This window comes from Berghia stephanieae, chromosome 13 (assembly GCF_034508935.2).
Source record: "Berghia stephanieae isolate SIO BIC M18660-M18661 chromosome 13, UCSD_Bste_1.3, whole genome shotgun sequence".
NCBI lineage: Eukaryota > Metazoa > Mollusca > Gastropoda > Nudibranchia > Aeolidiidae > Berghia > Berghia stephanieae.
The window spans coordinates 11,515,528-11,538,027 of record NC_088372.1 but is presented as its reverse complement, the minus strand read 5'-3'; the positions used below and the strand labels follow the sequence as shown (position 1 = coordinate 11,538,027).

At 38.2% G+C, this 22,500-nt stretch overlaps 1 protein-coding gene across 1 annotated transcript in view; it reads right to left on the bottom strand.

Moving 5' to 3' along the window:
- The window catches only part of LOC144959184 (uncharacterized), a 131,124-nt gene that overhangs the window by 31,670 nt on the left and 76,954 nt on the right, over positions 1–22,500 (bottom strand). Inside the window, exons 35-44 of the mRNA XM_078891727.1 lie at positions 21,929–22,128; positions 14,030–14,218; positions 12,485–12,681; positions 11,826–12,000; positions 8,224–8,346; positions 7,318–7,470; positions 6,501–6,639; positions 5,513–5,891; positions 2,241–2,309; positions 1,180–1,280 (exon numbers count right to left, since the gene is read on the bottom strand). Of these exons, the coding sequence (XP_078747853.1) occupies positions 1,180–1,280; positions 2,241–2,309; positions 5,513–5,891; positions 6,501–6,639; positions 7,318–7,470; positions 8,224–8,346; positions 11,826–12,000; positions 12,485–12,681; positions 14,030–14,218; positions 21,929–22,128 (1,725 nt within the window). The remainder of the gene's footprint in view (positions 1–1,179; positions 1,281–2,240; positions 2,310–5,512; positions 5,892–6,500; positions 6,640–7,317; positions 7,471–8,223; positions 8,347–11,825; positions 12,001–12,484; positions 12,682–14,029; positions 14,219–21,928; positions 22,129–22,500) is intronic.

Sequence of the window (22,500 nt, the reverse complement as noted above, 5' to 3'; positions counted from 1 at the left end):
GTCGTCCTTCAGATGTGTCGATAGCTTTAAAGGACCATCAGCATGTCAAAAACTCTCAAACCTGGGACCTTGCAAAAACTATCAGACCTGGGACTCGCAAAAACTCTCAAACCTGGGACCTCGCAAAAACTATCAGACCTGGGACCTCGCAAAAACTCTCAAGCCTGGGACCTCGCAAAAACTCTCAAACCTGGGACCTCGCAAAAACTCTCAAACCTGGGACCTCGCAAAAACTCTCAAACCTGGGACCTTGCAAAAACTCTCAAACTTGGGATCTCGCGAGGTCCCATGTTTGCAGGTTTGACAGTTTTTGCAAAATTGAGGGTAATCTAAATTGATCGATATTTGAAGGACGTACGAGTTTTTTTGGCCAATTTTAAAAATACGTGTCTTTCCAGGGTATGGTAGTTAACTGGTTAACTTTTACTGTCATCATATAGGGAATGAGATTAGCGGACGAGTAGCGTCCCTTGATTGGACGCCACCCATAGTCTGTGACGTCACCGTCAAGTTATTAGAGAGAGAAAGAGAGACGCATGCGCACAACCAACATGACGTTCTCTCTCTAATAACTTTTCCACCGGTGACGTCACAGACTATGGGTGACGTCCAATCAAGGGACGCTACTCTTCCGCTAATCTCATTCCCTATTTTGTTTATGATGACCAGGGATTCGATCGCATTGAGAATCTATAGCTGGATTGATACAAACTAGCCAAAAAATAATGGAAAGAGTGAGAATAATATGCCATAAATTTGTGATACAAGATGTTCAAAGAATGCATTTTGCATGCAAAAATTATATTCATTAATCCCTCTTCTCGTCAAATATTTGTGATGCAGTGTTTGTGACTATGCCATAGATTGCCTCGTTTCCGTCTAATAATGACTGTTATCTTATAAGAATATGAAAGCAGAGTGTAATACATCAAATGAAATTGACGTCATTCATCTCTTTATTATTGTTTTAAACCAGCCATTTTGGTGATTAGTTCTCACTAAATTCTATCAATCAGACTATAAACATTTAAAGTTACGAACAGTTTTGTGTGTTGGTATATCATATCCGGCTGGCGGATGTTGTGAGTATTTTGCCTAGACGCATAACATCAATTTAAAAACAACAACGTTCCATGCATATGGTGTAGTATTTATTAATGATCTATTGGACAGTCTTACCTCCTGGTAGAAGTCTACTTCCGTCGTTCGTGACTATGGTCGCTGCTTGGTCTCTGCGCTCATAAAATTTGTGCACCGATGCTCCTTTTGGACGGCCTGGCCTAGAATTTTTTTTTTAAAAAAAGGATAACAAGAAACTTCAGCCGTTATTGATTTATTTGGGCATTTATTTAGGCTTGAAAATGAGATGCCATTACTCTGAAAATAGATCAGTTGAACAAGGTATGCATCCAGTCCTCCAGAGGAGTGGTTTTTACACTTCTAAGGAAATTGGAACCAGTATTTTGACGTCAAACACTTGTTCCCTGTTGACCAAACAGACCAAACCGCTTTGCCTCACAAGACAACAGAAACAGATATACGTACAATGATCCCCGAGTAGCATCACTGTGTACCACTTTCATCGCAAAAACTATATTATTATGGTAAGTCATAATGTCAAGTTCGAGTAGAATGGATCTCTAGCGGTAAAGGGGTAATTGATTAGCTCAATCTAATATAGAAAAACGGATCGTTTATATAGCGCAATATCCAATAATCGTGCCCAAAGCGCTGTACCAAGGGTCACCTAGCCAATAGTAACACTTAAAATGTAAGAGGAAACATGGCATTATATTTTCGACAGACACTATGCCGTTAACGGCCAGGTAGGTACTCATTTTACACCTGAGTAGGGTGAGAGAATGTGAGTAAAGAGCCTTTTTCAAGAACTCAACCGCACGCCGCTCAGAGCAGGACTCGAACCTTGGACCTTCCAATCAGAAGGCGAGTGCCATACCACTAGAACACATAACCGCACTAAACGTGACCCATCGTCTCAAAACGGTATTATGTCGGAACGAACCAGATGCTTAAAAGCCAAATTTAATGTTAAACTGGTCTAAATTATAAATCGTTAGCATTAGCACCCTAAAATATGATGTCCATTCTCCTCAATGAATCGTATAAACTCAACACAAGTCTGATATTTCTGGCTATAAATTCAATTTTCAACATCTTAACCAATCCGACTTAATACCGATTTGAGGCGAAGGGTCACAAATACGATATTTATAACTTACGTGGCATTGCTGACTAGGCTGGGAACGTCATCTGACCATTCGCTGGCACCAGTTTCTGATCGAAACATGCTGGGGATAGTGGAAACAAACAACAAAACATGATGTTGGTGGGGGTGGGGGTGTTGTTGTTGTTGTTGATGATGATGATGATGATGATGATGATGATGATGATGATGATGATGATGATGATGATTTGGTGGTGGTGGTGGTGGTGGTGATGGTGTGATTAAATGATTACAGTCCACACTAATTGCGATGTGATATTATTATTTTTGTTGTTGTTTTTGGTTTGTATGTTTGTTTGTTTTGTTTTTTTTGTTTTTTTTTTGTTTGTTTTTTTTTTTTGGGGGGGGGGGGAGAGATCTCATATAAAGGGAAAGTACTACGTAGCTAACATAGTAAATTATACTGATAAGGTTACGTCCCTTAGCTCATGATCTTGACAGATTTATTCAGTCAATCAACATCGTCATTTTTGGATACTATACTGAATATTATGGTGACGGGGAGAAAAAAAAAAGAAGAAAAAAACAGAAGCAGACAGAGGAAGAGTGTTGAGTTTTGCCACCTCGGGAGCGCGAATTGGGTAGGAGTTCCTCAATGCAATTTCTTATCAAAAATCTATCTAATTCATGATCAATTGTCTCAAAATGGTAGTATGTCGGGCAGAACTGCAATACATTATATGTACAGATGGAAACTTGGGAACAGTGATGTCAGGCAGCTCCAGAGACCAGCGATCACATCGTCCTCCACTGTCCAGTTACTAAACTTGCAGGTGGATATGAAACAGTTCTTAGGGCGGAGGAAGACTTCCGAAGCTGGGGTGACGAAATGAATTTGGAGGATGTAGCCATACGTTACTATTACTACTACATGTCGGGCTTCGATTGCGAAAATCAAATTTGTTGCTATTAATAGAATTGTTGTGCCAATAGGGAATGAGATTAGCGGAAGAGTAGCGTCCCTTGATTGGACATCACCGGCGGAAAAGTTAGAGAGAGAACGTCATGTTGGTTGTGCGCATGCGTCTCACGTCCTCGCTTCCGGTGAAAGCGGCTTGAGACACTTCACCGAAAGCGAGGACGAGAGAGACGCATGCGCAAAACCAAATTGACGTTCTCTCTGTAAGGTGAGGTCCAATCAAGGGACGTTACTCTTCCGCTAATCTCATTCCCTATATTTTATTTTGATTAACTCTTTCCTTAGCGCTCAGATGGACACCGCAGGGTAATCGCAATAGGGGAAGACCAATGGAAACATCGGAGAAGATCGGTTGAAAGAGAGATGTCATCCTTCGGTTGGACCTGGGGTGAGTTCCGGAAGCCGGCAGAAGACAGAAGACACTGGCGCTCATACTGTCGACCTTGTGTGTTTGTGAAACACCAAAGAGGAGTAAGTAAGTAAGTAACCTTTTCCTTACAAATTATTGACAATTTTGTCACATTTGTCCCAGTACAATGAACATTCAGATTTGTTTTGTACATCACAAACGTTGAAGAGAAATCTTTGTTATAGCTAAGAGAACTTAGCTGTGTTGTAAGGCTTGACTTGTAGCACAGAGTATGTACTTATTGTGTGGTGATGGTAGTCGTGGTGTGGTGGTTGTGCTGGTGTTGTTGTTGGTGGTGGCGATGATGATGATGAAGATGATGATGATGATGATGATGATGATGATGATAATGATGATGATGATGATGATGATGATGATGATGATGATAATGATGATGGCAGTGTTGGTTGCGTTAGTGGTGATGATGGTGTAAAATTATTACGGTTTGAGTGTAAAAAAAAAGAAAAAAAATCAATTGCTGGGTTCTTTTTTAAAATGTGACATTTTGGTTAAAATTCTGAAAATGGTAGTAAAGGAGAGGGTTAATGAAGAAGAAAGACTATAGATAGAACGAAGATGCCGTCACTCAGGTCTTTTTATTGCTTTCTGCCATCCGTGTGTATGAGTAATTCTCACTAAATTGTATCAACCAGACTATAAACGCTGAAGTTACACATAGTTTTGTGTGTTGGTCCGCTATACTTCCGGATGGCAATTTTGTGGGCTTCTTAGCCAAGCGCACACTATCTATATAATAAATGTCGTGTCAAATTCTACTTAGAAAAATATTTAAAAACTCATAATTTTGCTATTATGAATTACGCTATTGTAAAATAGAGATTGCCCTAAACGAAAGGATTAAATTCACCATTGAAGGATTTTATGAAGTTAAATGGTACTTATGAAGCTATTTCTGAAGTTAAGTAGGAATATGACATGAGATGGGGGTCCTGTTAGCTCAGTTAGTAGAGCACTCGCTTCACAAGCAAGTGGGACCGAGATCGATTCCCGGGTGCAGTCTAGACTTTTTTCTGCCCCCCCCCCCCCTCTCCTGTCCACATAGCAGTGATTGGGTAGCTGGGTCTGACAGATCTGTCGGAAAGTACTACGCCATAGACTAGCATCCTATCCGAAGGGTAGCAAGCAATTGCTATTGCCCGTTTCACGCTATAAAAACCGGGATAAACTTCGGCTCCATGGGCCTATGGCTCTATCTGAACGACTACTTATGGGATGATATTAAGCTCTAGCGTTGGGATGTTTTTTCTTACCCCCTGAAAGTAGTGTGTTTTTTTTTTTTTTTTTTTTTTTTTTTTTTTTTTTTTTTTTTTTTTTACAAAATCACAATATTTAGATAATCCTTAAGAGATATCTTATCAGACACATTTTTTCTTTGCTATAGTCATGGTCTCAAAAAACCCGTTTTCCAGCGCAAGAGTCTGATCTCAGCTCGTAAGACTAAACAATAGAAGAAATAGTGGTTTATAACAAATAAATATTGCTGTATGTCCGAAAACAGTAGTAAGAAATAATGGGCTATAACAAATATTATTGCTGTATGTCATAAAATAGTAGTAAGAAATAATGGGGTATAACAAATATTGCTGTATGTCCTAAATCAGTAGTAAGAAATAATGGGGTATAACAAATATTATTGCTGTATGTCATAAAATAGCAGTAAGAAATAATGGGGTATATATATTGCTGTATGTCCTAAAGCAGTAGTAAGAAATAATGGGGTATAACAAATATTATTGCTGTATGTCCTAAAACAGTTGTAAGAAATAATGGGGTATAACAAATATTGCTGTATGTCCTAAAACAGTAGTAAGAAATAATGGGATATAACAAATATTGCTGTATGTCCTAAAACAGTAGTAAGAAATGGTGGGTTTTAACAAGTCCTAAAACAGTAGTTATAAAACACAGACAAACTTACTTGGGCGTCAGGTCATAATCCAGTCTTGTAAAATTCCCCTCCATTCCGTCCTCGTCAATCTTTATCGTCACCTTCCCAACTCCTCCTCCACCTCCTCCCTCTTGTTTCTCATCATCCTCCGTCTCATCTTCGTAAAAACCGTCTTCATCTTCCTCGTCCGTGTATTCTCCAGCAGCTCGGAACTCACTCAACCCTCCCCTTCTCCACCGCCCTCTATTTCTCCTCCTCCCCGCTCCTCCTCCCTCACTGCTGCCCTCATCGCCGTCGTCCCCGTCGCTTTCCTTGGGGTCAGTTTGGACACTCATGTCCACGCTGACCGTGTCGTCTTTCTCTGCGTTGTTTGTTGATGATTTTTCTCTTCTCTTTTTTCTGGTTTTGGCTGGAGATGGGAGAAATGAAGATGACGATGATACCGATGATGATGATGATGATGATGATGATGATGATGATAATGATGATGATGATTATGACGACGATAACAATGATTTTGATGATGATGAAGTTGATGAAGATGATGATAATGATAATAATAATAATAATAATAATAATAATAATAATAATAATAATAATAATAATAATAATAATAATAATAATAATGATAACAATAATAATAATAATAATAATAATAATAATAATAATAATAATAATAATAATAATAATAATAAGAAGAAGAAGAAGAAGAAGAAGAAGAAGAAGAAGAAGAAGAAGAAGAAGAGAAGAAGAAGAAGAAGAAGAAAAGAAGAAGAAGAAGAAGAAGAAGAAAGAAGAAGAAGAAGAAGAAGAAGAAGAAGAAGAAGAAGAAGAAGAAGAAGAAGAAGAAGAAGAAGAGGGAGAATAATAATAATAATAATAATAATAATAATAATAATAATAATAATAATAATAACAATAATAATAATGATAATAATAATAATAATAATAATAATAATAATAATAATAATAATAATAATAATAATAATAATAATAATAATAATAATGAATCACGTACTCTTCCGTTTGCCTCGAGATCTTCCACGGGTGGACCCTCTGGAAGGCTTTCCGCTTCCGTCACTCAAAAAGCTCGACTCCCCCTCCAAGCCTGTTAGACCACGTGACCCAAGAGTACTGTCAAGTGGACGGCTGTTGGTCTGCAAGGAAAAGAGACATCATTGGTGCCGTGAGATCCAGAAAAAAATGTGGAGCGGGCAATGGGCATGATCTATATTACATTTCCATGTGCGCGAGGTCATTGGTCACATTGGAATATGTGCTCAAAGTGACCCACATAGTGAAAAGTGTTCACGTAATGTTGGTTGTGCGCATGCATCTCTCGTCCCGCATGCGCACAACCAACATGACGTTCTCTCTCTAATAACTTTTCCGCCTGTGACGTCACAGACTATGGGTGACGTCCAATCAAGGGACGCTACTCTTCCGCTAATCTCATTCCCTATAAAATAAAGATATAACCAATAAACTTATTTTGATGTAAAAGTTCACAGTGATGTGTTGCAAACAATGATAAATAATAATAAGGAATGCACCCAAGTTAAGATTACCCGCCGTGAAAATCACTGACTTCACGGTTCGGTAACTCAGACTAAAAGATGGCTGTAAAACGATTTAACGGGTGCATCACTGTGAACTTTTCATTAAAATAAGTTTATTAGTTATATTTATATTTCATAAAAGTATGTATAGTATACATTACTATAATAACATTTAAAAAGTGATATCTCATTAACCAAACGATATATTTACTCAGTTGATAAGAGAGACGCAATTCTATGTTGACATGTAAGCGCATGTCTCACTCACTCACTCACCCCTCCAGATCGTAGAACGCTGTTCTCCTGGGGCAGTGACAAAGAAGACACCCACATCTCCATCCTTTGCTTGACCGAATCCTGGCCCTCCCTGGACTTGCCTCTGGCCATCTCGTCCTGGAGTTTCTCGCTGATGAGTTTGATTGCGGCAGCCTGGGTTGGAAAACAATTAATAGCCTTCAACAGTCGTGATGTCACTTCCCTCGTAATGGCGCATAGTAACTTAGCAACTGGTTAGAAACTATCATTACAATGGCGGACGACCTTATTAAATACTTCTCTAACGAGCATAAAAGTGTGTCCAGAGGAGAAAAACATGCATGCATTCTGCTCACATGACACGTGAAAAAGTTCTAGGCAGCATGGAGAATAAAATGACCGATTTTCTTTGTTTAGAACCAAGCTGCTCGCCTTTGTTGGGCGACGTGACATCAGACTATTGAATCCTATTACGTTTTTATTTTGGTGCGACTATGTCGTGGTTTTGTCGCATGACACTCGCCTTCAGATCGGAAGGCACTGGGCTCGAACCCGCTCTGCCTGAGCGGCGCATAGTTGAGACAGCATGAAGGGCTCTTTTATTCACATTATCTCACCATACTCAGGTGTAAGATGAGTACATGACCGTAAAAAGCGTTGTCTCTGTCGCGAAAAAAAAAAGGAATATACCCTAACAGGCGTCATGTCTCGTTCTACGTGTTACGTGTTGCTGTTGGCAAGGAATCCTATGTAAAGCGCTTGAGTACGTTTAGTGGATAGTGCGCTAGATAAAAGCTGATGATGATGATGATGATGATGATGATGATAATGACGATGATGATGATGATGATGATGATGATGATGATGATAATGACGATGATGATGATGATGGCGATGATGAGTACTACAATGATACCAACGACTTACCTGGTCTTCCTTTGACGTGACAGTCTTGTTAATTCCAAGAGAAGACATCAGAGATGTCAACCCCTCGCTCGAGCCACCCAGCATATCTGTCAAAGCTGTCAACATTTCCTCTCTCGATTCCTCCTGTAGCAAATGAATCATAAATCTCATTTCAAAAAATAAATCCATCAAAAATTATTTTTTCTTAATTATACAAAAATAAAGGAAGGACATAAGAAAGAAAGCAAAACAACAATAATAACAATAAAAAGGGGTATGCCTCAGATATCTCTAGACTTATCTATATGTAGATAGATAGACAGATAGATAGATAGATAAATAGATAAATAGACAGATAGATGGACAGATAGATAGCTAAATAGATCGATTTATATGTAGATAAATAGGTAAATAGATAGATAGACAGACGGACAGATAGATAGATAGATAGATAGATAGATAGATAGATAAATAGTTAGATTTATATGTAAATGAATAGGTAAGTAGATTAATTGCCAGATAGATAGGTAGATATATATATATATATATATATATATATATATATATATATATAGGTAAATAGATAGATAGATAGACCGATAGATATATATATTTATATGCAGATAAATAGGTAGACAGATAGATTGACAGATAGATAGATAGATAGATAGATAGATAGATAGATAGATAGATAGATAGATAGATAGATAGATAGATTTATATGTAGATAAAATAGGTAAATAGATAGATATACAGATAGATGGATAATTATACTGAGCGTTAATATAAACTGGCCAGAACTTAACCGTCTATAGTGTCATAAAAAGTGTCAACCTTAAAAATGCCGATTCTAATTTGGAAGCCAATAAAATGTTACACTTTTGGTCTCATAATTTAGACTACGAGATTAACTCTCTCCTTACCAGCTATTTTTAGAATTTTACTCCAAACTCATACTCGCCCAACACACAAATATATTTTTCAAACAGTTTAGCAACGATTAAATTCTATATTTTGTTCAGAAAAATGAGGTGTGCAACACAGTGTCGAATTTTTATAGATATAACTATAGCAAAAGAAATCAGTATAAGAAAACTGTTGGCTGCATCGTAATGTATGTGACGATTTTCCTATGGGAGGTAAAGAGAGGGTTAACAAACATTTTCGTACTTTTATCAAAGCTACAAAATAGAGCAAATGATCGACAGCTCAAATTGAATGAAAAATTGGCATTGCTTGGATCGTAAAGACATCGATTGTTACGTGCATTCCATTGTGCACCGTACATCTCCATCTGGCAGTAAAGTGACGTAATGCGGTGGGAAAACATAACGATAATTAAAAAATATATAGATATTATGCGCCTGTATAAGAAGCTCATGACATTGCCATCCGGAAGAATAATGGACAAAAACACAAAACTATGTGTAACCATGAACGTTTGTACTCTGGTTAATACAGTTTAGTGAAAATTAGTCATAAAAGCGGATGGCAAAAAGCAATAACAAAGACCTGAGTGACGTCAACTTCATACTATCTATAGAGAATACTTCAATATGAAAAACAAAAAAATCCATTTGACTCAACTAGCGTCTTATAAACTGTATGTTGTCATGTCTAGCCCTCGAGGTACTGTCAGAAGCCAACAGGTTAGCATGAATACTGCTGGTGTTCCATCAACAGATATTGCAATGCTCCACAAGTGCTCCAAATCCAGTGTCGATAATATTATAATAAACAAATATTACGACGAAGGAACTGTCTCCAACCTCCAAGGATTTGGGGAAGAAAAGAATGACTTCTGTTGACGATGACAGACAAATAGACAAAACCTGCCTACTTGAAATATGAACAATTCGTAGTTATCAGGAGTAATAACACAGTAGACAATATGACTGTCATTAAAATTCACCAACTTGTCCATGATAAGTGAAAATGATTCTTTCAACTCCTTTAAGTCTAGTTGTGGCACCAGAAATTCGTTTTCAATAAGTTTTACTGAATTAAAAATCTTTATAAAATTCTCAAAATAGAGTCAAACATTCGTAGTTCTACGGGACATTCGTAGTCGTAGTCCGGTCTGAATTAGACCAAAATCATAATGAAAACCCTTTGAATCAGTCAGAGATACTGCGAATGAATTCCAGATTTCATAATCAATGTGAGAAGAAGACTCAAAAAAAAAAGGCAATATTAAAATGCCAACGACCACGCATCAGAATATTGCTCAAGGAACTGCAAGGTTTCAATGGCATATTATGGCTCACAAACGTTCCTTCCAGTCTGACAAAAGCAGCTTCAAGCTTTTCTTTGTTGATGGACGGCAAAGAATATGATGTCATGACAGTAATCATTACACTTCAAAATGAGTGAAAGAGGTCTTGAACTGTGGCCTCAGGTCTATTATAATATAGGCTGATATAAGATCTAACCATAGTACACAGCTTGTCGTCAGTGAGGGCTCCAGAACAGCACACGTGTACCATGACTCAATCCAGCTAACAAACATGTTATCGTTTGTATCTCCTTATTTTACACAGTTACCATCAAAATTGCTAGTTCTTAATAAATTCATTCAACGATAATTTTCAAAGTATATTCTTGTCCATTGATATTTTCAAATGAATTAAATTTGAACCAAGGAACACAAAAAGGTAAAAAATGAAGAGAAAAAAACAAGACAAAAACAGTAGGAACATTTACGCGTTCTTCAACTTTGTGCATTTACGCCTACTTTTGCACTCCCAAAATTATTGGGTAATTTTAAACATATACTACCCCCTTTGTGTAAACATTTATGTACCTTACTCAAATCCGTTTATCCGATCTGGAATTCTCTTAACTGGTGTATGAATTTTGCCAATGTGACCAACAGTTATTAAGTTATTGGAAGTTAATCACTGGCCAGTTTAAATTGAGTTTATATATATATATATATATATATATATATATATATATATATATAGATAGCTAGATTATAGATGAGGTAGGTAGGTAGATAGATATATAGATAGATAGATGGATAGATAGACAGACAGACAGACAGACAGACAGATAGATAGATAGATAGATAGATAGATAGATATATATATATAGATAGATAGATAGATAGATAGATAGATAGATAGATAGATAGATAGATAGATAGATAGATATATAGATAGAAAATCGGTAGGTAGATAGGTAAATAAATCAGATAGTTAAAAAGATAGGTTGATAAGTTGGTAGGCAGATAGGTAGATCAATAGTTGATATATAGATATAGAAAGATAGATAGATAAAATAGATAGATATATATATATATATATATATATATATATATATATATATATATAGATAGATAGTAATATAGATATATAAAAAGATGGGTGCATAGGTGGAAAGGAGTTGAATATATATATAGGAGTGGAGGTTTGTAGGTTGATATATATATATATATATATATATATATATATAGAGAGAGAGAGAGAGAGAGAGAGAGAGCGAGAGAGAGAGAGAGAGAGAGAGAGAGAGAGAGAGAGAGAGAGAGAGAGATTGGCGCGTATGTAGGTAGAAAGATAGATAGATAGATGGGTAGATAAATAGATAGGCACATGGGTAGATAGAGAGGACGGTAGACTGACCCTTGCTTCAAGGAGACCGGGTATGAGAGAGGACAATGCCTCCTTCTTGGCGCTGATTCCCAATTGTTTCATTGTCCAAACGGCCTTTTTTCGTGTAATCCCCGATGGACTGGTCAGTTGCTTGGACAATAGAGTGCTGGCTCTATTCAGGAACTTCGTGGCGATGGACAATTGTCTGGTTAATAAGATTAAGATTGTTTGACTAAATAAATATTAAGCTGTGAGAAGCTATGTATGGACTGCAAAACATATTGAATAAAATTGAATAGGGTGGTTCAAAAATATCTAACACGTACTTAACACCGCAAGTTTCGGGGTCCAAAGCCCTTCTTCAGCCAACAAGGTTGATTTAAACGATAATACGTCACGTCAAAAAAAAAACCCAGAAATAGTAAGGAACCAAAATGAATATAATCAGTTTTCATGATGATCAAGATCATCCTCCTCTTCCTTTACCTTTTCCTCCTCCATCTCATCCTCATCATCATCGTCGTCTTCATCATCGTGGTCGTCGTCATCTTCATCGTCAACAGCATCATTTTTATCATCATCATCGTCATCTCCATCGTCGTCATCGTCATTAACATCATTACCACCACCCAAAACACGACGCTCTCACTCCCTCCCCTCCTCCCCCCCCCTCCCCCATCAATACTCACTGGAATATCTGCACCAGATAGTCGCAGACGGCCGTGAATATCTTGGAGTCTGTGGAATTCAAGAGCTTGGTCAGTTCATCGTTGACCAAGTCCAAGAGTGGAGGGACCCCAGGGGTGAACCACTCTTCCTTCACAATCTTCTGAAGCAGGCCTAGCTCCTCCTCTTTAGACAGTTTCTTGGCAGGGGCGGCGATAGCCTCAAAAATATGAAAGTGACAAATTAGGGTGCATGCACTCGTGTGAGATAAAAAAAAAAACCCCTGAAATGGTGTGGATGAAACTGTGCCCAACAAAGCAGAAAGAAAATGTATATTAAAATAAAGGGAGCAAACATGAATCTTATAAAAGATGCAAAACAAAATAAACAAGAATGTATGGCATAGACGCAACGGGTTTTCCAAAAAAACGAAATACCACCTGACACAAAAGGGCATCGTGAAAATTTATAAAAACTCTATCAAAATTTAGAACCAGATCATTAAAATCTGTCTATCTAGATCTAGATGATAAAAAAAAACCAACTTTATCTATGGCTAAAGGTTGGTAACTTAACAGTGCCCTGCAAGACGCGCAATATCAAAAGCCTGTCATTTTTATGTTTCCCTTGTTACGAAATCCAATATTTTCGCACATTTTGGGATTTTTGTTGAAATGGGTGGCTGTTGTTTTTCCCCCCACTATTTTGATACCAAACAATTTTTAGGTTTTAAAATTTTTGGCATGAGGATCATCTTACTGTCTCCTTATCAGCTATTTTCAGGATTTTCCCCAAAACTTCACACTCAACTAAAACAAAAATATATTTTTTATCACTCAAACACAATAGCAGTAAGTTGTTGCGATAAATAATTACTGTAGTAAAACATGCTCTACAACACACTGTTCATTTTTATTTAATTTTATGATTTACAAGAATAATTTGAATGAGAAAATGTTGGTTGTATCGTAATGAATGTGACGATTTTCCTATAGTTTGAAAGGAGAGGGTTAAATTGACTGGGTTAAAACGGGTTTTTGTTTTAACAGAATGAGCATTGTGTCATGGTGTAGAATATATTTACTAAGTGCGTCTCTTAACATAAAAAAAATTCTAAAAGATGGCAAGTATTGACAACGCAATCCTTCTGACTGGCTGAAGCGAAACACACTCGGCCTATGTACGGCCATGAATGGAATCATGTGGCTACTTTACATTGGCTATGTGGTCGAGTGGTATGATACTCGCTTTCGGATCGGAAGGTCCTGGGTTCGAGCCTCGCTCGGCGTATAGTTGAGTCCTTGGAAAAGACTCTTTACTCACATTCTCTCACCGTACTCGGGTGTAAAATGAGTACCTGACCGTCAACAGCGTTGTTCTGTCGGAAATAAATTGTAATATCGCCTAACAGGCGTTATGTCTCGTTCTACATGCTACGTGTTGCTGTTGGTCAGGGACCCTTTGTAAAGCGCTTTGAGCACATTTTAGTGGATATTGCGCTATATAAAAGCTCTAGATTTTTTTTGGGGGGGAACAAAGTAAGTTAATTGAGAGAGGAGAAGACTCACTTGTCGTTTAGGGACAGCTTTTTTGATCCTGTCTTCAGCCTTCATCCTGGCCCTGGCATCCCCGGCCCCTTTCTTGGCTTTACTCTTGCTGCCTCTCCGTCCCTGGGAGCTTGTCACGGTTGTCCCTGTGGCATTGCTGGTCTCCGTGGGCGCTGGACTGACGCTGGATCCGCTCTCTGGGATATTTTGCTGATATGATAGAAATAATAGGGATGATGATGATGATGATGCTGATGATGATGATGATGATGATGATGATGATGATGATGGCGATGATAATGATATGAGCGACACGGACCGTGGCCTACTTAAACTCATGGCCTGACACCAACCAAGACAAGTCTTTGGCCACAAAAGAAATCAAATCATGAGTTATATTCAACAGTTCAATCTATGGGATCACTTGTTTCCTTGACCACTACTCTAAAGACAACTAACAAGGCGGTCCACAAACCTAAAATTGACACCAAAATATGGGTCTTAGCGTAGCCATCGTAAACGTATAGCCTGACACTGACCAAAAAATTACGTCAAAAGACAAGTCTTTGGCCACAAAAGAAAACAAATCGTGAGTTATATTCAATAGTTCAACCAATGGAATCACTTGTTTTCTTGAGCTCTACTAATGACAACTTAAGAAAAAGAAAGTTTGTTTTCTCTGGGTACCTAGTCATGTGGGTATCCAGGGGAACGAAGAAGCGGATCGACTGGCAAAAGAGGCGGTGAGCCAAGAATTACAAGAGGGCAGTAAAATCCCACACGCGGATTTAAAGATCAATATAAAAAAACATGTCCGAAAGGAATGGGAACGATCCTGGAGTCGAGACGTACATAACAAATTAAAACAAATTAAAAGTGACCTCGGCCCCAGACCCAACTCGGGACTAAAAAGAAGAGACGAGGTAAAAATAACTCGACTCCGGATCGGACATACTGCCCTCACTCACCGTTTCCTTCTGGAGAGGGATGAAAAACCCCTCTGCAGAACATGTAACTGTGACCTGACAGTTCAACACATTTTAATTGAATGTACAGAATTAGAACAGATAAGGTCACAACATTATGATAACAGAGACTTGAAGTCTCTGTTCCAGTCGGTCGATCCGCTTACAATTTTAAAGTATCTGCAGGAATGTGAACTCCTGCAGAAATTGTAAATAGATATTTTTACTTAACAAACATGTAACTATTATGATTTTATAAAGATTTTATTACAACAGTACCCGTTTTGATCAGCTGTGGCCCCTCGGGGCCGATAAAAGATTGATGAAAGACAGAAACGGGCGCTTAAATGACCTAAATAGTGTCGAAAGCGCCGTTAAACACCTAAAAACAAACAAACAATGACAACTCACTATACGGTGCACAAACCTAAAAAATGACGCCACTATAAGCCCAACGGGTCCAAGTCAGTGTCAGGTTATAAGATAACGATGGCTTCGGTCTTAGTGGGTTTTAGTGTCAGGCTGTAAGTTAACGATGGCTCGCACGGAGACCTTTGTTATCCGATATTTTTTTACCAAGTGGGAAAGAAAACAAATAAACAAAAAAGAACAACCCAACCCAACCATGGGGCAGCGTGGCTCAACGGTACGATCATTGCTTCGTACCCAAAGGTACCGAGTTCAATAACTCGCCGCTTCGCTGTGTGGCCTTGAGCAAGTCGCCTCGCCCTAGCTCATTTTGCGGCGCTGCTCTGCGGCTGACGCCTGGGTTATTCTAGTCTTCCCTTGGAATAGACCTTAAAGACAAATTTTCCCCATGGGGAAGAATAAAGGGAGTTTTATTTTATTATTTATTTTAAAAAACAAACAAACATTAATACAATCCAACGGCACTGTTTTTCCGATAGTCATGACTCACAGACTATCATTAGGTCGGTGACAGTGAAATATAGATAGTATGCGCTTGGCTAAGAATCTCACAACATTAGCATCCGGAAGTGTAACGAACCAACACACGAAACTTTGTGTAACCATGAACTTTTATAGTCTGGATAATACAGTTAAGTGAGAATTACTCATAAACGTGGATGGCAAAATACAATAACAAAGACCCTAGTGACGTCAACTTCATTCTATCTATATATCCAAACGTGAATTTAGAACACAATATGATTCTTGAACTCTTAACCTTTGATATGTCCAACAAAGTTCACAAATACCTCTGTGTGAAAAGTCTTAGGAAGAATTACTCAGGTTTGAAAGTCTTTGACAAGATAAGGGTCCTTTTAATCGACCGATGTTTGAAGGACGAGTTATCTGGGCAAAATTGTTATCATGTGTTGGTCTTTTTTTTTATCACAGAGTACGACAGAAGACTTATTAGCAAGTTAACGATGACGTCCCCAACCCACAACAATCGACGAACGACGTGGACGAAAACGAAGATCTATCCTAAGACTCCGAGGACAGATCTTCGTTTTCTTCGACGTAGTTCGTCGATTAGTTGAGATCGTATCTTGCTATTATTATTATTATTATTATTATTATTATTATTATTATTATTATTATTATTATTATTATTATTATTATTATTATTGTTATTATTATTATTATTATTATTATTATCATTATTATTATTATTATTATTATTATTATTATTATTATTATTATTATTATTATTATTATTATTATTATTATTATTATGGTAGGCCTGTTTCACACCACAAGAGCAAAAGGCTTACGAAGAAAATACTCCTAGGGCACCTTTTACCTACTAGCTCTAATCTCTTTCACCTATTAGAAAGGCCTCTAGTTATCAAACAAAAAGCGGTAAACAGAGAACAGAGAAACAGAGAAAATACTCTCAGAGTACCTTTTACCTACTACCTCTAATCTCTTTCGCCCATTATAAAGACCTCTAGTTATCTAACAAAAAGCGGTAAACAGAGAATTTTGAATGAATAACAATCGTGGCCATGAGTCAAAATCGTAACCCACCGCCTCAAACCGCTATTAGTTCAGCGTGTATCCGATGATTACAATTGAAATTTCAAGTAAGAAGGACCAAATTATGAGTAGGTACCTTGCTGGGTCTCTCCCGACGGATTATCACCTTGTCGTGGTGGGAGGGCTTGCGTATCTCGAACCTCGGACCTCTAATAAGAGAAAAAAGGAGAGAGATCAGACGAAGAGTAATCCACCGGCCCTCCAGGAATGGGGGTTGAGCGTAGGGTTAACAACCCACCTCATAAAAAGCAAACTGTTACAGAAACAGAAACCAGACATAAATCCACAACCGGCGGCAGCAGAGAAGCGGACCAGAATACTGGCTTCATGAATGTAGGAGGTCAAAGCCGAAAGGACGCCCCCGACCAGATTGCAGATCTGTTGTCACCAAAACGCAAGCTCAATGTCTCGTGCTGGAATGTTAGGACCCTATATCAAACAGGAAAACTGGCACAAGCCCAGCGCGAGATGTTGAACTACAAGATCGATTTGCTAGGCATATCAGAGGCAAGATGGACAGGAGCTGGGAAGCGCCAACTCTCAAATGGCGACCTGATCATTTGGTCAGGACGAAAGGATGACCAACACAGAGAAGGTGTTGCCCTCTTGATAGCCAGGCAAAACAACAAGTCACTATTGGAATGGAAACCGATAAGTGAAAGACTTTTATACACAAGACACAACTCAAAATACACCAAGCTATCAATCCTCACATGCTACGCACCTACAGAGGATTCAGATGAAGAAAACAAAGAAGAATTTTACGATATTCTAAGAATGGCCGTTGAAAACATTCCAAGACGTGATATGCTCATGATCATCGGAGACCTTAATGCTAGAGTTGGCAATACACAAACAAATCAGTCCGTTGGAAAGGAGGGCATAGGGTTAATGAACAACAATGGAAGCAGACTGGCAGAATTTTGTGAAGAACACAACTTCATTATTGGTGGAACTTTCTTCCCACACAAAAACATCCACAAATTGACATGGAAATCACCAGATGGGAAAACAGAAAGTCAGATAGACCATATAATTATAAACAGAAAATGGAAGAGCAGCCTAAACGATGTCAGAGTCAGACGATTGGCAGACATTGGAAGTGACCACCATCTTGTCACAGCCAAAATCTCTACTAAATTGATGAAAACAAAAATAGCAAAACAGGAGAAACGTTTCAACACAGATAAATTGAAAATCCCAGATATCCAAAACAATTTCAATATCTCAGTCAGAAACAAATTCAGTGCAATACAAGATATTACAAACATGACAATCCAAGATTTTAACCACGTCATGCAGGAAAGTGCCACTGAACACTTAGGACACAATAAATCCAATACAGAGAATTGGATATCAGCAAGGTCATGGGAGCTCATTAACCAAAGAAAATCAATCAAACTAAATCTCCTGAACGCTAAATCCCCCCGACTGAAAGAAAGGCTATCCAGTGAATACTCATTGAAGGATAAAGAAGTGAAAAAATCCACAAGGAAAGACAAAAGAGATTTTGCAGAAAATTTAGCAACTGAAGCAGAAAATGCAGCTGTAAGACACGACACACAAACACTATACAAAATCACAAAAAAGCTCTTGGGAAACAGAAGTTATGGTCAAGAGAAACCATTAAAATCCCAAGATGGTAGTGTCATCACAGACGAAAAGGAGAAAATTGAAAGATGGAGAGAATATTTCGCAAACCTTCTGAACAGACCAGACCCATCTTCTTACACAGATATCCCAGAAGCAGAAAGGGACGTAGAGGTTAATCTTGGTCCAATCACTGAGCATGAGGTGCACGAGGCAATACAACAACAAAAAAATGGCAAGGCCCCAGGTATTGACAAAATCACTGCGGAAATGCTTAAAGCGAACTCGCAAGAAATGTCCAAAATTCTCAGTAAACTGTTCACCAACATTTGGGAAAAGGAAGAAATACCAGAGGATTGGCAGAAAGGCATCATCCATAAAATAGCCAAGAAAGGAGACCTAGGAAATTGTGCTAACTGGCGTGGAATCACACTCCTGTCCGTAACGAGCAAAATTTTTAATAGAATCCTTCTGAAAAGAATCTCACCTCACATTGAAAACATTCTTAGAAAAGAGCAGGCAGGGTTCAGAAAAGGGAAGTCATGTAGTGACCACATATTTACCCTGAGACAAATCCTGGAGCAAAGCATTGAATGGAACAGCCCCCTCTACACCATTTTTGTCGATTTTGAAAAAGCCTTTGACAGCTTACACAGAGAGTCCCTGTGGAAAATACTCCGCCATTATGGTATACCGATGAAGATAGTCAACCTAATCAAAGCAATGTACAGCAACTACCAATGCCAAGTGATCTGTGGTAACAATTTAACAGACAGCTTTAATGTAACAACTGGTGTAAAACAAGGCTGCATACTCTCCCCGCTTCTGTTTATCCTGGCTCTAGACTGGCTCATGAAAAATACAATTGATGGTAAGAAGAGAGGCATTCGCTGGACACTGACATCTTTTCTGGAAGATATAGACTACGCAGATGATATCGCGTTAGTTTCCAGTACACACAGAGACGCCTCAGAGAAACTAAACGTACTACACAAGAACGCCTCGAAAATTGGACTGAAAATAAATTTCGATAAGACTGTGTACATTAGGGTGAATCCAAAACATGACAGTGAAATTAGGATAGATGAACATATAATTGAAGAGGTAACAGAGTTCTCCTACCTCGGATCCAAAATAACAGACGACGGAAATGCAGAACACGATATCAAGCACAGAATTCAAAAGGCAAACCAGGCTTTCGGCATGCTGAAAAACTTTTGGAAATCAAAGCAAATAATGAGAAAGACAAAGCTGAAAATATACAAGAGCAATGTTTTAAGTGTACTGCTTTATGGAAGTGAAAGCTGGAAAATGACATCCTCCTTAATACAGAAACTAGAAGCCTTTCAGAACAAGTGTTTAAAAAGAATTTTTAATTTATTTTGGCCTACAAAAATAAGAACAGTGGATCTATTAAAGAAAGCTGACTTCACTAGCATTGATAGCCAAATAAAAAGAAGAAGATGGCGTTGGCTGGGTCATGTGGCCAGAATGGAAAAAGGGTCACTTCCCAAGACAGCCTTGTACTGGACAGCAGATGGGAAGAGAAAGCGGGGAAGACCCAAAGAAACCTGGCGAAGGACGATGGAGAAAGAATTAAAGGAAGCAGGCCTGTCCTGGAATACAGCCACCGCAAAAGCAGCCGATCGCAAAAAATGGAGATGTCTGGTGGATGCCCTATGTGCCTCAAGGCCCGAAGAGGATTAAGTAAGTAAGTACCTTGCTGGGTCTTCTTCTTCCTATCCTCCTCCTCCTCCTCGCCTCCTCCTCCTCCTCCTCCTCCTCCTCCTCCTTCTTTTTCTTCTTCTTCTTCTTCTTCTTCTTCTTCTTCTTCTTCTTCTTCTTCTTCTTCTTCTTCTTCTTCTTCTTCTTCTTCTTCTTCTTCTTCTTCTTCTTCTTCTTCTTCTTCTTCTTAAATTATCATTATTATTATTACTATTATTATTATTATTATTTATTACTAATACTATTATTATTATTATTATTATTATATTATTATTATTATTATTATTATTATTATTATTATTATTATTATTATTATTATTATTATTATTATTATTATTATTATTATTATTATTATTATTATTATTATTATTATTATTATTATTATTATTATTATTATTATTATTATCTTTACTATCATCTTCATGATCATCATTATTGTTATTATATTCATCATCATCATCACCATCGTCGTTACTATGTGCGACTATATGGTCTCGTGGCAAGAGGTTGGGTTTGGAATAGGCTCTTTTCTCACTTTCTCTCACTGTACTCCGATAAAAAATGAGTGCCTGGCCTTTAACAGCGTTGTCTCTGTCCTAAAGTAATATAAGATCGTCTAACAGGTGAAATGTCTCGTCATCCATTTCATTCCCAAAGGGAAATTTGTCTTTAGGGTCTATTCGTAGGGAAGACTGGAATAACCCAGGTGTCAGCCGCAATGCAGCGCCGCAAAGTGAGCTAGGGCGAGGTGACTTGCTCAAGGCCACACAAAGAAGCGGGTAGTCGAACTCGGTCCCTTTTGGGTACGAAGCAAAGATCGTATCGCTGAACCACGCTGCTCTGTTAGCTAGGGACCCCTTGTAAATCGTTTTTTGATCACGTTTAATGGATATTGCTCTATATAAAGGTTCGATTATGTTGGGTCTTTTTTTGCTATTATCATTACTATGTATATAATTGATACCATCACCATTATCATCTTTATTACGATCATCATCGTCGTCGTCATCGTCATCATCATTAAAGTTATCAAAGGCTTACCGGCCGTATTGTATAGATACTATGCGCTTGGCTCAGAAGCTCACAATATTGCCATCCGGAAGTATAACGGACCAATACCCAAAACTCTGTGTAACCAAGAGCTTTCATAATCGGGATAATACAGTTCATTGAGAATTACTCATAAACGCGGATGGCAAAAGCCTGAATCCTGAGTGACGTCAACTTCAGACTATTTATAAAGTAAAGAAACTAAAATCTAAAAAGTCTTTTTTTATTTTGTCATAGGAATCAGATCTGATATGAGTGGCAGGAGGACAGTTAGTCTTGTCGATAGATAATTGACCAGTGGTGGACACAGAATTAATGAGCCGTCAGATGTCCAGCAATGCTTTGCCTTCACGACTCATTGGGTTTTCCCCTTCTATCTATATGTAAAGGTTGCTACTCGAAGCTCGAAGAAATAAATAGCAATGTTAAATTGAATGTAAGCTTCAATTTAATATACGAAAAATTGACGTTTCGGGTTTCCCCTTCATCAACAAACCAGGATGAATGAAACACTACAGACGAATGAGATAATGTGGTAGTGGCGTTGTTGAGATGAACAAACAAAAACATCAAAAATCCATACCTCTGCCTCCTCTTGGGGCGGGTCCAAAGCTACATCGCTATTGGCTTGTGATAGACGGAACATCTTGGTTCCTTCCATGTCCAGGGGGGAAGGCATCTTGCCCACTCGGGCAGGACCCCGAGGCATGGCGGCACCGGACTCCAAGTTGAGACCGCTAGCCAAGTCAATGTCCACCTTCTTCAACACGTTTGGTTTGACCGCTGGGAGAAAAACAACAAATCAATTTAGATATAGATAGAATGAAGTTGACGTCACTCTGGACACTGTTATTTTTTTCTTTTTTTTTTGTTTGCCATCCGCGTTAATGAGTAATTCTCACTAAATTGTATTATTCAGACTATAAACGTTCAAGGTTACACAGAGATTTGTGTGTTGGTCCGTTATACTTCCGGATGGCAATGTTGTGAGCTAGCTTCTTAACCAAGCGCATACTATCTATAGATAGTATGCGCTTGGCTAAGAAATGCACAACCTTGCCATCCGGAAGTATAACGGCCAACACACAAAACTATGTGTAACCTTGAACGTTTAATTATAGTCTGGTTAATACAGTTTGGTGAGAATTAATTACT